The 14,133-nt window shown below is 36.2% G+C and overlaps 1 protein-coding gene across 4 annotated transcripts in view; it reads right to left on the bottom strand.

Annotated features, from left to right (window-relative positions):
- ARAP2 (ArfGAP with RhoGAP domain, ankyrin repeat and PH domain 2) overlaps nucleotides 1-14,133 on the bottom strand; it is a 186,131-nt gene that overhangs the window by 115,201 nt on the left and 56,797 nt on the right. For all 4 annotated transcript variants that reach the window (XM_010365834.2, XM_030921122.1, XM_030921111.1 and 1 more), the window contains exons 7-8: nucleotides 13,024-13,093; nucleotides 6,941-7,061 (exon numbers count right to left, since the gene is read on the bottom strand). In XM_010365834.2, coding sequence (XP_010364136.2) covers nucleotides 6,941-7,061; nucleotides 13,024-13,093 — 191 coding nt within the window. The remainder of the gene's footprint in view (nucleotides 1-6,940; nucleotides 7,062-13,023; nucleotides 13,094-14,133) is intronic.

Raw genomic sequence — 14,133 nt, forward strand, 5'->3', positions numbered from 1 at the left:
TGCATAAACAGATCCAGATTGCACTACAATAACTTATTACATTTTCAGTTACAGCAACAGACCTTCCACTTAACTTGGTTATTACTTGTGATCATTAGTTTCACGCAAGATACTCCTGCCGAGTAAATGGTACATAATGGTTGTTTGTTTGTTTCTTTATTTGTGCTAATCCATATAAACCACTGTGTTTGAAATGTAGGTCATAATTTAATGAGTTGGGCCTAAGTGTCTATGGCTTTTAGATTACTGCTAGCATATATTTCAGTTTCTCAGGAATTAATTTAAAACTGGCAATTGCACCTGTTGGAATTAAGCTTACTTTGCCTGAATTTCAACACATAGCCTAGAAGAATTATCTAGCTCCTGAGGGCCTCAGTTACTAAGAGGAAGTAAACAATCAAGACGAAGAACAGGAATTAATAGTAACATTCAGTTTATTCTGAATTACCCATGCCAATGGAAAGAAACAATGGAACAGATAATCCAAATACAACAAAATAGATTACAAGTGTCATCCGTATTCGGCCACACAATGTGTGCATCCTGAGATATGGGGGAATATGCTTTGATAAGTCACAACATTCCAAACCAAATAATGATTTCCTGTTGGACAAGAGCCTAGGGCAAACTTAGATACTGTGCTAGCTTTTGCTTGTTCTTCAAACCAAGATACTTCTTATTCTTTCCAATAACAAATATCTATTGAGTGTCTATCTTGATCTTAGCACTGTGCTAAGCACCATTTCTTCAGGAAACAAGCTCTGACCTAGATATGACTTGTCTCTAAGAATAGCATTCCAGGCTGGACAAAAAGAAAGGGAGGGGAGAAAACAAAGAATAAGTGTTGAAATTGCCATTTTTTTGTGTGATTCTGCTAGAATGTAAATAAAATACAATAGCAAATTCCTAAAACCTCAAATCAGTTCTTGATGGTTTGAGGAATGGCAGCTTAGAGCATAAGAACAAGAATAACAAAAAAAGAGGTTTAAGAAAAATTGAGACAATATTCTCTGGACTACTGGGTTTAGCAGTAGGCATACTCCTTAGTAACAAGGGATTGGTTACACTAGAGATCACTACATAAGGGCCATGCAAAACATCAACAACATTATCTAATGAAGTTTAGCTGGACCTTTACTTTTGATATGATAATATGATCTAACTAAAGTTCCCTCAATGAAATTCCTGATCAATATCAGAGAAAGAAGTAGTGCCTGCGCATAAGGATTGTTCTTCAAATTGATAACCACTCACTCGTACAAATATTCACTAAGCCTACTATGTTCCAAAACCTATTCTGAATACCAGGAATGGAACAGTGAACAAGACTGACCATGACCTTACTCTCCTGGAAGTTTACACGCTAGTGAAAGGAGGAAGGCAATATAAACTTAAATATACATTACAAAGTGGCAAGTGCAATTGGTGACATAAACACAAGATGAGGGGCCCAGGGAGTGTTATTTTGTACAGGATACATAAAAAGCCTCAGAAGAAGGGGATGGTTAACCAAAAACCTAAAGGAAGAGGAAGTAAAGAAGCAGGTCCCAGCTGAGGAGCAGGCAGAGGAAGAGCATTCCAGGATAAGGTGAACATGTAACAAGGCCCTGAGACAACAGCAGATTTGGTATATTCAAGGAACAAAAGGCCTCTGTAGGTGAACCAACCATAGTACAGGAGAAAGGGAACAGAAAAAGATAGGACAGAAAGACCAAGGCCAGATCATGCAGGGGTTTTTGGACATCATAAGTACTTTTTACTCTCAGTAAGATGCAGAAACCGGCTGTGCGCAGTGGCTCACTCCTGTAATCCCAGAACTTTGGAAGGCCAAGGCGGGCAGATCACAAGGTCAGGAGATGGAGACCATCCTGGCTAACATGGTGAAAATCTCATCTCTACTAAAAATACAAAAAATAGCTGGGCGTGGTGGCACACACCTGTAGTCCCAGCTACTCGGGAGGCTGAGGTAGAAGAATCACTTGAACCTGAGAGGTGGAGGTTGCAGTGAGCCACAATCGTACCACTGCACTCCAGCCTGTGGGACAAAGCAAGACTCCATTTCAAAGGGAGGAAAAAAAAAAAAAAGATGCAGAATCCATGGAGCATGTAAAGTGAACTGACATGATTTGACTTTCTTACTGAATAATTGCTCTGACAAGTACGGGAAAAATATGACAACAGTTGATCATGAGAGATGATTAAAACAATCCTGATAGCAGTGTAGTTGTTGAGAATTGGTCAGCATCTAAACACACTTTCAAAGTCAAACTGACAAGATTTGCTGATGGACTAGATGTGAAGTGAGAAGAAAAAGATTCAAGAATAACTCCACACTTCATGGCCTAAGCACCTGAGGCTTCTATTTGCTGAGATGAGGAAGATTACAAGGGAGAAAGTCTGGCTGAGCGGGTGGAAATGAGAATTTTGATACATTAAGTGTGAGGTGCTACTAGACAGCCATGTTGACATGTCAAGTAGGCTGCTGGATATGACCATGGAGTACAGGAACAGGTCAGAGACGGAGATACATATTTGACATCAGTCACCCTAAAACCAAGAGATTGCCTTCAAAACCAGACTTGAGGCCCCACAATTGAATATTTTAAACAGAATTTGGAGTCCTAGCAAGTTCCTAAAATACATTATGTCAGAAACTTCCAGAATATCATGAAGTCTTCAAAGGAAACACTTAGCAAATCATCATTAATGAGATTAAGGAGGGTGAGTAAGTAAAGGGATAGTAAATGTTTCATGCCTTGCTTATAAAAACATTGATGATTTCAAAAGAGGTAAGAGTCTGCTTGCCCAAAACAACTAAGGGGGGGGGGGGGCATTTATATGTTCTTCTAAAAAAATTTTTAATTAAAACAAAGACTTTTCCGTATCAGTATCAGAGCTGCCATTGGATGACTGTATGATGTTGTCTAAAAGCAGAATTGAGAGACACCCACAGGGTCTAGAATCTGCTAAGGTGGAGAGAAGCACAGGGCCTGCAAGTGAGCACCAGTTCTGAAAATGGCCTTGGAAAGGGAATGCCCGCTCAAAATTCTTAAGCTCTCTTCTAACCATGAGAAGTGTGCACTCAAAACATTGTGAGTGTTTTGAAGCATCATATCTCCACGTGTGACTACAGGTGCAAAGGAATACAGACTGATTGGAGAGATCAATAGCTGTTATGACCCACAGACCAATTCCAGTGACTCTGCTTCAGAACAACAGGAGTCAGACCAAATTTTGTACTTGGGGAAGGGTTCTTTTTAAATGTTATTATTTCAATAAAATTCACTTGCAACTAAGAGAAGAACAATATTTCATTAGGAAATTGGTGGTGGCGGGGGGGAGGGAATAGAAGCCTTAGAAAATTTGCAGGGAAAAGATTCCAAACTATATATGTTCCAAACTATAATCCTGTCTTAGTAACACCAGGGGGTGATGCAGCAGTTTAGATATAATAACACTGGTCAGGGAAAACAAAGAATAGCTATTGTAGACAGGTCAAAGCCTTTTCACTAAAAATAAAGAATCCGTATCTGTTAAGATGTCAAAACTTTTTCCTTTTTGTTCTAAACTTTGATTTTGCTTCTTCCCTCAATCAAAATAGACTTTAATTTAGCTTAAAGTTCATTAAGTCAAAGTCCTTAAGCCACTATAGTTGATCTACCAATTCCCACAAAATAAAAATAATCAACCATTTGTATACATGGAAGGAAAAAAGATAACTTAATAAAACATATTTAGTATACTGTTGAAAGTTCCATACTACATATAGATACACAAACATATACATATATATATATGTACACACACCTCTACACACATTTATTTTTAAAATCGTGAGTTGTTACTATGTAAAAATAACTTTCAATCAAAATAACTCATTCATTAATTCCATGTGTATAAAGTCTGTTTTCACTGAAGCAATATGTCTATGGTTTCAAAAATTAAAGACCTACAACTTATTTTAAAAACAACAAATTTATACTGAAGTTTTGAAATTTTTATACTGTCCTAAGTTTATATAATGAAGATGAACTATACACCACAGAAGGATTTATCTGTCAATTGTGAACATGCAACTTCTAAACATGTGTGGGTTGGTACACTCTACTTAAATAAAACGTGTCTGTTTAACTTAGTAAATATGGCTAAACAGATTTTCATACAAGTTGGAAGCTTTATTTAGTATGTCTATCTTAAAATGCAGGCTGTGTAGCAATGTGAAATTTATTTGGAGAGGCCAAGAGAAAGGTGATAAGCACCTCAAAAAAACAGGCAACTACCTTTCACGGTGGTGGAAACCAAACCATAAGGAAAGACTGCCAGGATAGTCATTCAAGAGAAGCAATGCCACGTGCTTCAAGAAATACAGTAAGAGAAAAACCGTGATTTCAAATGGAAGTCCCATATCAAGTATCACAACTGTGGAAAATTTTCTGAATTTCAGGCAGTAATTCACAAAAAGTGGCTCCTCATATATGCAGGTGATTCTAGGTAAAATCCTTGAGGGCAGGGGTTTGCAAACTTTTTCTTTGAAAAATCAAATAGTAAACATTTTAGGCTTTACTGGCCGCAGTCTGTGCCACAACTACTCAGTGATACCACTGAGTGAGAATGAATGAGAAATGACTGAATGACAATGGTTGTTATCTAACAAGACTTCATTTACAAAAACAGGCACTGAGCCAGGTTAAAGCTGCAGATCAGTTTGCTGACTCCTACTCTGGGACTCTAGCTTTAGTTCAACATTATTTTTAAATACCAAATAAGAAACTTTTTTTGTTACATCTATACAGTATGTACATAGATAGATATGTTTCACAACATAACACCTACTGTAAGCAATGCACTTTGATATTTATTATTTTCTGTTTGGGGTTTGTCTTTTGATTGAGGGAGAGTGTTTCTGGTGACATCATAAACCACTAAGTTGATCTCAGTAATCCACAGTTTGAACCACGCTGCTCCAGTGTGAAGGCCTGCTGGAATGTACCCATTTACTGAGTACCCCAAGAAACAATGGAAACGTTTTAGTGGTATATAATATTTACTGACTGCTTTTTATGTGTTATGCACTGACATACGTACCAGGAATCTAGCAGTTTAAAATAAAGAAAATGTTGCCCCATAATAGTTAACACTGTAGTCATTTCCAACTGGTGGTGAACACTCTTATCTGTAAAAATTGGATAACAATGGCCGGGCACAGTGGCTCATGCCTGTAATCCCAGCACTTTGGGGGGCCAAGACGGTCAGATCACCTGAGGTCGGGAATTCAAGACCAACCTGACCAACATGGTGAAACCCCGTCTCTACTAAATACAAAAAAAAATATTAACTGGGTGTGGTGATGCATGCCTGTAGTCTCAGGTACTTGAGAGGCTGAGACAAGAAAATCGCTTGAACCCACGAGACAGAGGTTGCAGTGAGCCAAGATTGCACCGTTGCACTCAAGCCTGGGCAACAAGCGTGAAACTCCATCTCAAAAAAAAAGGATAATAATTGTAATACTACCTACATTATAAGACTGTTGTGAAAATGTAGAATTAGCAAAGTGTCTGGTACCTATCAGGTATTCAGTCAATTTCCCATACCATTATTATTCAAATAATTAAAGCACAAAGAAGTACTTCTAAAAATCAGGTTGAATTATATATCTATTCCTAAATAAAAGTTGTCCATAAGTTAAAATCATAATTCTTAATGAGATGGTATTACCTAAATTAATAAAACTAGTAAATTTATAGTAATGACATATTACAATACTCAAATAAAATACACAACAGAGAACTTTTAACTTCTCTGGCTCCTCCCTCACCCTTATTCAAACAAAATTCAGAAAAGATTTCTCTATACACATGTAAACTCAATCCAGAAAACATGTGCCATCTTTGGGATCAGCTTTTACCATTAAGTGTCCCATAGATTATGTAGATGAAAAGAATTCAAGAAATATAAAAGATGCTCCTAAATCTACAATGGAATGATTACTGTGCCTGTGCAGTCAGCTAAAGCAGGGGTCCCCAAATCCCAGGCCATGGACTGGTACCATTACATGGTCTGTTAGGAACAGGGCCACACAGCAGGAGGTGAGCAGCAGGCAAGCCAGCGAAGCTTCATCTGCATCTACAGCCACTCCCCACCACTGGCATTACTGCCTGAGCTCCACCTCCTGTCAGATCACTGGTGGCATTAGATGCTCACAGGAGTACAAACTCTACCATAAAATACGCATGCAGGGAATCTAGGTTGTGTGTTCCTTATGAGAGTCTAATGCCTGATGATCTGTCACTGTCTCCCATCAGCCCTAGATGGGGCCATCTAGTGGCAAGAAAATAAGCTCAGACATCCCACTGATTCTACATCATGGTGAGTTGTATAAGTATTTCATTATATACAATGTAATAATAATAGAATTACAACACACAATAAATGCAATGTGCTTCAATCATCCAGGAACCATCTCCCCACAACCAGTTCATGGAAAAGCTGTCTTCCACGAAACCAGTCCCTGGTGCAAAAAGGTTGGGAGTCACTGAGCTAAAGCCTGCCATAAATGTCCATAAAACCAACTAATAGTTAGAAAAATTGTTTTTGCGTATCAAATAACCATTTTGCATTATTAAAACAACATCTCAAAGGCTAGCTCCACGAAAGCTGAGAATTTTGTCCACTTTTTTTCACAACTGTATACCCAGAACGTATGAGTCCTCAGCACACAATAGCTTCTCACTAAATATTTGTTGCATGAAAAAGAAAACAAATAACTTGTCAACTTATTTATGTTTTAACATTATGCATTTGAAAAATTAATTTTAAAATGTAAATTATCAAAAAGTAATATATTTAAAGGTTTCTTGACATTCCTAGTCTAACTGGTTTATTAATATGATTAGTCATAAATTAATGTAAGTATTTCATGGGGATAAAAAAATAATCTTACCTTCTTTTTCTACTCTAAAAACAAAAGTTCTTTGTGTTGTAACAACTTCAAATTTGTTGTCTCCTTGAACTCGTACTGTTGATATAGCAGAAAGGGGAATTATTCCTTTTGAATACATCTCCTGTATTGGTCAGAAAAAAAAAGAAGACATATGAAAATGAAATTCTCTTGATCTTATCAAAAAGGAATGGCACACTATTTACAACTGCTTCTCTTTTATAATTTCAATCCAAATTTTTTAAATGACATACAAATAATACGTCCACTCATACTCTCAAGTAATATCTAAGAAAAGAAACTATTAAATGCCCCCTTCTTTGAAGTGAGATGTCTTTTCAACTTTCTCTTCATCTGGAATTAAAAGAGAAAGAATCAAATACAAGCAATCCTACTAGACTAGCAATACAGAGTTCCAAAAACCAGCAGCATGTTCTTTAAAACCATCTGCTCAATATGATTTTATGGTGTTTGCAGGCATCTGCTGGCCACAACAGGTACTGTAACTGAACCATTTTAAAACAAGTCTGTCACATATTCGGAACCAAAATATATCTTAAACACATACTGGATTTTCTAAATTAACCACGTTACTCAAAGCTCTGACGATGAGCATCTCAACCTCACACTGAATCATTTTAATGTTTACTCTCCAACGAAAAAAGAATAAAAAAGACAGATTTGTCTGTTTCCAAACAGCATATAAGTATTACAAATTTTGTTTTAAAAAAAGGTCATTCTTAGGACTTTGATAACTTTTTATCCATCTTCATTTTCCTGGACCCTCTAAAATCATGTCGTGATAACTACTGCACATCAACTCTTGATATTTTCTGGGTCTCGTGTTGGAAAGAAAATTCAGAGTGCTTATACTTTCAAGGAGCCTCAAAATGAAAAGCCAGCTAATGCAATGAGAGAAGAGTTTAAAACTGAGTAAAAACTAAGGGATATAAAAGTACAAAGATGGAAAATCTCAATTCTGCTTAAAGGCTGTGAGGGATATCTTTACAAACATGGTGGTATTTAACCCTGACTTTTAAAAAAACCTTAATTTTAAGCAGATAGACAAGTGTGTGGGAGGCATTCTGGTCAAAAAGACCGAATAATGGAGGCGTAAAGCAGAGAAATAAGAGAACAACAATGTAGAGTCAAAAGACAGGAGACTGATAACGCATACCAAGGCCACATTATAGAAGGTCTGGAATATTAGAAGAGTTTGGATACATCCTCAAGGGATTTCTTTTTCTCTTCCCTTCCATAGCATTATCCTTGGAACCCACACTTTTGAGCAGGTCCCAGATATAACTGTTTCAGAAAAAAAGCAAACCATTCCATGCAGGAAGCAAGTATTAAATTTAATATTTCTCCTAGCCATAAACTCCTGCCTTAGCAATTGGTAAGGGACAGTCATCATTAGCATCATGGAATTCTACCAGAAGGATATCCTCTTCTGCTATTTAAGGAGATACACTATATCATCATGGCATTATCTCTGAGTATTTTTTAAAGTTTCTTCTCCTTCACTAGCTCTGTTACAGTCTCCCATCCCTGACTTTATTTATCCATCAAAATCCTATCCATTCTTTAATGTAACCTTAAATACGAATGCAATGAAGGCTCTCCTATGTCCTCCCACGCAGCCAAAACTGAGTATGGTATATGAGCTATGATTCAGGAAGATGAATGGGCAACCTTATACAGAAAAGACAGAAGGATGTCAAGAAATAAGCACTTAGTAAACAACTTATTTCTTCTCCTTTTTACTTTATCTTACTTTATCCCTATAAAAATCCCTTTCCACTATTTTTTAAAATTTTTTAAATTAACACATAATTGTTCATATTTATGGGATACATGGTGACGTTATGATACAGTGATGTCATAATACATATAAAGTGTAATGATCAGATCAGGTAATGGGCATATCCACCATGTCAAATATTCATCATCTCTCTGTGTTGGAAACATTCAATATCCTCCTTATGGCTATTTGAAACTATATTAAATTAGTGTTAACTACAGTTATCCTACAGTGCTATAGAACACTAGGACTTATTCCTCCTCTCTAGCTGTAAGTTTCTGCCCTTTACAAATCTCTCCCTATGCCCTCCTTCTTCCTACCCTTCACAGCTTCTAGTATCCTCTGTACTACTTTTTACTTTGGTAAGATTCACTTTGAAAAAAGCTTCCTCATGAGTGAGAATATATACTGTTTAACTTTCTGTTCCTGGTTTATTTAGCTTAATATAATGTCTTCCAGCTCTACCAACTTTATTCAGAGTAATCTAAAATTTCTCTCTTCCTTTCTTACCTATTAATTTCACTCAATTTCACTGCCATATTTCAAGTGATCAATAGTTTATGTAACTATCTCATACGTACCACAAACTTTAAAACTGAATTTACTTTCATCTGAAGACTTACGCTCTCTTTATACCTGTCCATTAAAATATCAACTCTTCTAGTCCATCTGAAATAGAATGATGTCATCTTTGACCTTTGCTGGTTCCTTTGCACCCACATAACTTGCATTCTCCCCACATCTAGAATCAACTTCCTCCCCACCACTCACCAACTCTGAATTACTGTCACATTGGTTTTCTTGAGGTTTCCTGAATATATCACATTTCTACCCAAGCCAGTGCCTTTGCATACACTGTTTGCTCTGCAAGGAATTGTTTTCACACCCATCTGCACATACTTACTGCCTCCTCCTCCTTCATATTTCAGCATAAATATATCCTCCTGAAGAAAGCCTCACTGACCAGCACAATCTCTCAGGCCCCTCATCCTCGCAGATAACCCTAATTTAAGCTAACAACAACTTGAATTTTTCCTTTATAAAAATTATTCATTGTAATTTAAACGGTGACTTTATATTTACCCATGTGATCATTTGATTAATATAGTCTCCCCAAATAGGCTTCAGGTCATTTATCTATGTTCCTCACCACGTTTCATGTAGTTAATACTATAGAAATATTTTCTGAATGGCTCATTTTTAATATTTCTTGAAATTCATTTCTTATCACTTCTGCCGAGCCTCCACTGAGCCTATACATTAGTCTACATGCTAATAAATTAACACCTGGCTTAGTGCAACAGTGTCCTGATTTGCCTCCCTACTTTCAGTTTGTTTTCCTTCTGAATTTTCCTGCATATTATTTTTCAAATGTCATATGTTGGAGAAAATAAAGAAAAGACTCATGGAGGTGAATAACAAGATGGGTTTGATGTTTGCACAGAATGTTGATGGATGGCAATGGCTAGGGAGTCTCAGACGGAAGAACAAAAACACAAGGGGAACATGTAGGAAAAGACATACTCCAGTTTCCCATAGTGTATACTCAGTCACTGTTTAAAAAGATCATTAGGCAGAGACAGATGACATGATTGGCTTAACAAAGGAAACCCTACAAACACAAGTAGGTTAAAATGGCAATACAAGGCCAAAACTAGACCAATAAGTGCTCTAGAAACTCAAAAGAGGAAGATAACATCTTTCCATTGTCGGTCAACCTAAGGAGGTAGGAAAAGGCACAGCATCTTTGGGGACAGTGTAAAAGCCCCTCTCCTCTAAGTCTGTAGTGGCTGAGACCAGACAGCAGGAATGAGAATGCCTAAAAACATTTACAGTTTATCCCCTACATGATCTGTTTCCAAATTTTAGTTTGCATAAGAATTAAAGGAACTTATAACAATATTCCTCTAGTGAGATAATTAACTATTTGTTGAGGAAAATGTTAACATTAACCCATTTTGTCACTAGAAATAAGTCAAGTAGCACTGTACTGAAAGAAACAGGGAGCAAAAAAAGATTATCTTTCCAACAGATCCCGTTAAAGAGAAAACAATTCCTTAATAAATAACCTACACACCTATAACAATGATACATTTAACAAGCAAATATTTCTGGTAGAATAATATAAAAATATAATTCCCCAGAGGTGATCAAAATATACTTAACAAGCAAAATACTATGTCACTATAACCATAGAAAGTTGTAGTTTATCTAATGGCTCATTTAAAATCTGAGATCCCAAGAAAAATCTTGTAATTTTTAACATCGTAGCACTGATTTTTATATTTGTCTTGCAACAGTACAAGATAAAGACAATAAAAAAAAATACTCAAATGACAACAATGCTCACAATGCCTGTGTTTTTCAGAGTATAAAATTTTCCTTAAGGAAAGAAATTGTAAAGCATCCCTTGAGCCTGTAACACACAGACATCTAGGTCAAGTTTGTCATCTTGAGACAATGAAACGATCACAGGGCAATTCTGCCCACAGCTGGGTGAAAATGGGGGTGAGTTCGATTTCTTTACAGGGGATAAAATACCAGAGCTATTTGGATCATGCCATTTTCTGTGATATAATGAGGAAGTCCTTACAGAGACATGATTGGTGGCCTCAAGGAAAGTGGAAGAAACCTAGGGAATGTGTAACTCTGCACACTACCTCCCAAAGGCCCAACCACATGCTCCTCAAGTGCCCATTTAAACATTAAAAGAACTGTGATCAGTTCACACAGCTGTTAACACTGGGTCACCCAGCCACGATAGCGGCGATGGCTACACCTATGCATCCCTTTTGCTAGAAGAGTTACAACAGAAACTATGCCTCCTCTTAGGAAACACCGAATCCAGTGTTTCTGTTTTTTTGCCAAAATGAAACCAACCATCTAGACAATAAATGGATGAAATGTCAAAGAAAATAACAACTTAAACTTTTTAATATTAAGCTAAATGATTTGCAATATCTCATTTTTATATGAACTTTTTAATCTCAATTTCAAACCAAGCTGCATCATTTTCATTGCATCAATAACTACAAACGTGAGAGGTCCTCATCTCTTCACTGCAGTTGAGATGAGCTTTAAAAGAACAAACTGAGAGAAAGAGAGAAAAATAGTCCAGTTTGACACAGTTACTAGAAATTATCTCAAATGAAAATAATGGTATCACCAGCAACAGTCTTATGGCATGGAAGCCTGTCTCACTCCTGAGTAGTTTTCCTCCTCATTTCAATCAAACCAGAAAAGGTTACAGGTGATAGAGAAAACCAGCAGTGAGATTCTGTCAGCTATACAGACTACCTTCTACTCACCCTAGGGAACAAATTGTCTTAACATTCAAATGTACAAGCAAACTAGAAAAAAAAAAAAAGCTAAAACACAAAATAGCTTTTAAGGCTGGTCACGGTAGCTCATGTCTGTAATCCCAGCACTTTGGGAGGCCAAGGCGGCAGATAACTTGAGATCAGAAGTTCGAGACCAGCCTGGACAACATGGTGAAACCTTGTCTCTACTAAAATTACAAAATTAGCCAGGCACAGTGGTGTGCACCTGTGATACCAGCTACTTGGGAGGTTGAGGCAGGAGAATCACTGGAACCCAGGAGGCAGAGGCTGCAGTGAGGCAAGATCGTGTCACTATGCTCCAGCCTGGGCGACACAGCAAGACTTTGTCTCAAAAAAAAAAAAAAAAAAAAAAAAAAAAGAAAACCACAACAGCTTTTCAAAAATACTCATCCAACCATCTTGCAAACCTCCAAGAGGTGTGTTTATACCCATTTGATGCTCTGAGTCACTGCAAAGTGAAACCAAACAATTAACACCTCTCTATATCTTCCATAATTCTCAGCCATAGAGCATGCAGTGTGTGTTATGTTGCACTATGTGTTACCGTCTGTCTAAAAGCATATATTCTTCTGTCCTGCAGCAATAAAGAAGCAATATGTAAGAAGATGCCTAAATTTCTATTAGAACCATAGGTATTGCCAATATTAGGGGGTGAAAATATCTAAATAATGAGAAAATAATGTTAGATTAAGAGCTACAAAAAAAAGAGCACGTGGTTAAAACTTAAAATTAGTGTGTTAAGAGAAAGTACATACTTAAGACAAAAATCATCTGTTTTTAATTAACTAAGCATATGGTACGATATTTATTAGTTGCAACTTCAAATTCTTTTCATGTTGAGAATCCACCTCCTATTCTTAAAAAACAAACTGCTTGCTTACTTTACTGAAGGACATCTAGTATGCACAAAAAAACAATTTTTGGAAACTGTAAAATGTATTTACCTTCTCATTATTGTAGTAAGAAATGCTAAGGCCATCAAATTTCACCCATCTCTTCTGAAACATGCGTTTTCTGCAAAACGTATGAAATTGTTATTTTACATTCAAGTACTATGAACTTAGATTGTTAAATACATGTGTAATGTAACCGTGTAAATATATTATCATTTATTGTTAAACAGCATAGACACCAATAGATTATGATAATATACAGTTTTGGCCATGGCACATACCATAATAGTACTTTCTAATCAGTTGACCTAGGATTTTTTTTTAATGACACAATTAACAGTGTTGTCGCACACATTTGTAAGGCTGAGTGCAAAATAAAATATGGTCAGAAACACTATCACTAAATCCATTTCTAATAATAAAGATAATCCTTTCATCAAAATAATATAAGCTTTCATCCCTCATTAAGCTTATATATCTATTTTATGTTCCCTTCACTTTTGTTTTAGGGCATAAATATCTTACTAAAATAACAAGGCTTTGTCAATTGGATTTACACGGAAAACATATTTAATTTTGATTGAATAAGCTGAAGAAGACCTGAACAAATATACAGATCATTTATAAGCATTCAAAATTCAGTGAAACATTATTTTTAAATGATCATATGAAAGGCAAAGGTAGTTTAAAATGGCTACTGACATGAAAAACAAAAGCAAAATAATATAATCACAGGTTTCAGACTTAAAAGAAAAAAGAAACTATTTTTCTGACTATATAAGGAAGAAAGTGAAGAACTGTTTTTACTTAGGATTGCTTTTTATTTTTATTTTATATTCTCCTTCCCTGAAGGCAGATAATCGTAGGTACTTTTGGTCTTTAACACAGAAAACACATGAAAATGAACTTCCTATTTTTAAAAAATATTATTTCTAAACAAACATCAACCCTGTCTACCTTGTGCTTTTGCAATTTTCTAAAATGTTTAAAACAAGGAGTTGGCATAACTTTCCTTGGCTCTCAGAAGACTTAACAAAAAAAGAACTTCAGGAAGTGTAGAGAGCTTGTCTCTGAGCTGGTTCCCCAGCCACACATCTATTATGCAAGTGAAACACAGCAAGCCTCCCAAATTAATCGTTAGCAAATATGTTCTGCATAAGA

This window comes from Rhinopithecus roxellana, chromosome 2 (assembly GCF_007565055.1).
Source record: "Rhinopithecus roxellana isolate Shanxi Qingling chromosome 2, ASM756505v1, whole genome shotgun sequence".
Taxonomy (NCBI): Eukaryota; Metazoa; Chordata; class Mammalia; order Primates; family Cercopithecidae; genus Rhinopithecus; species Rhinopithecus roxellana.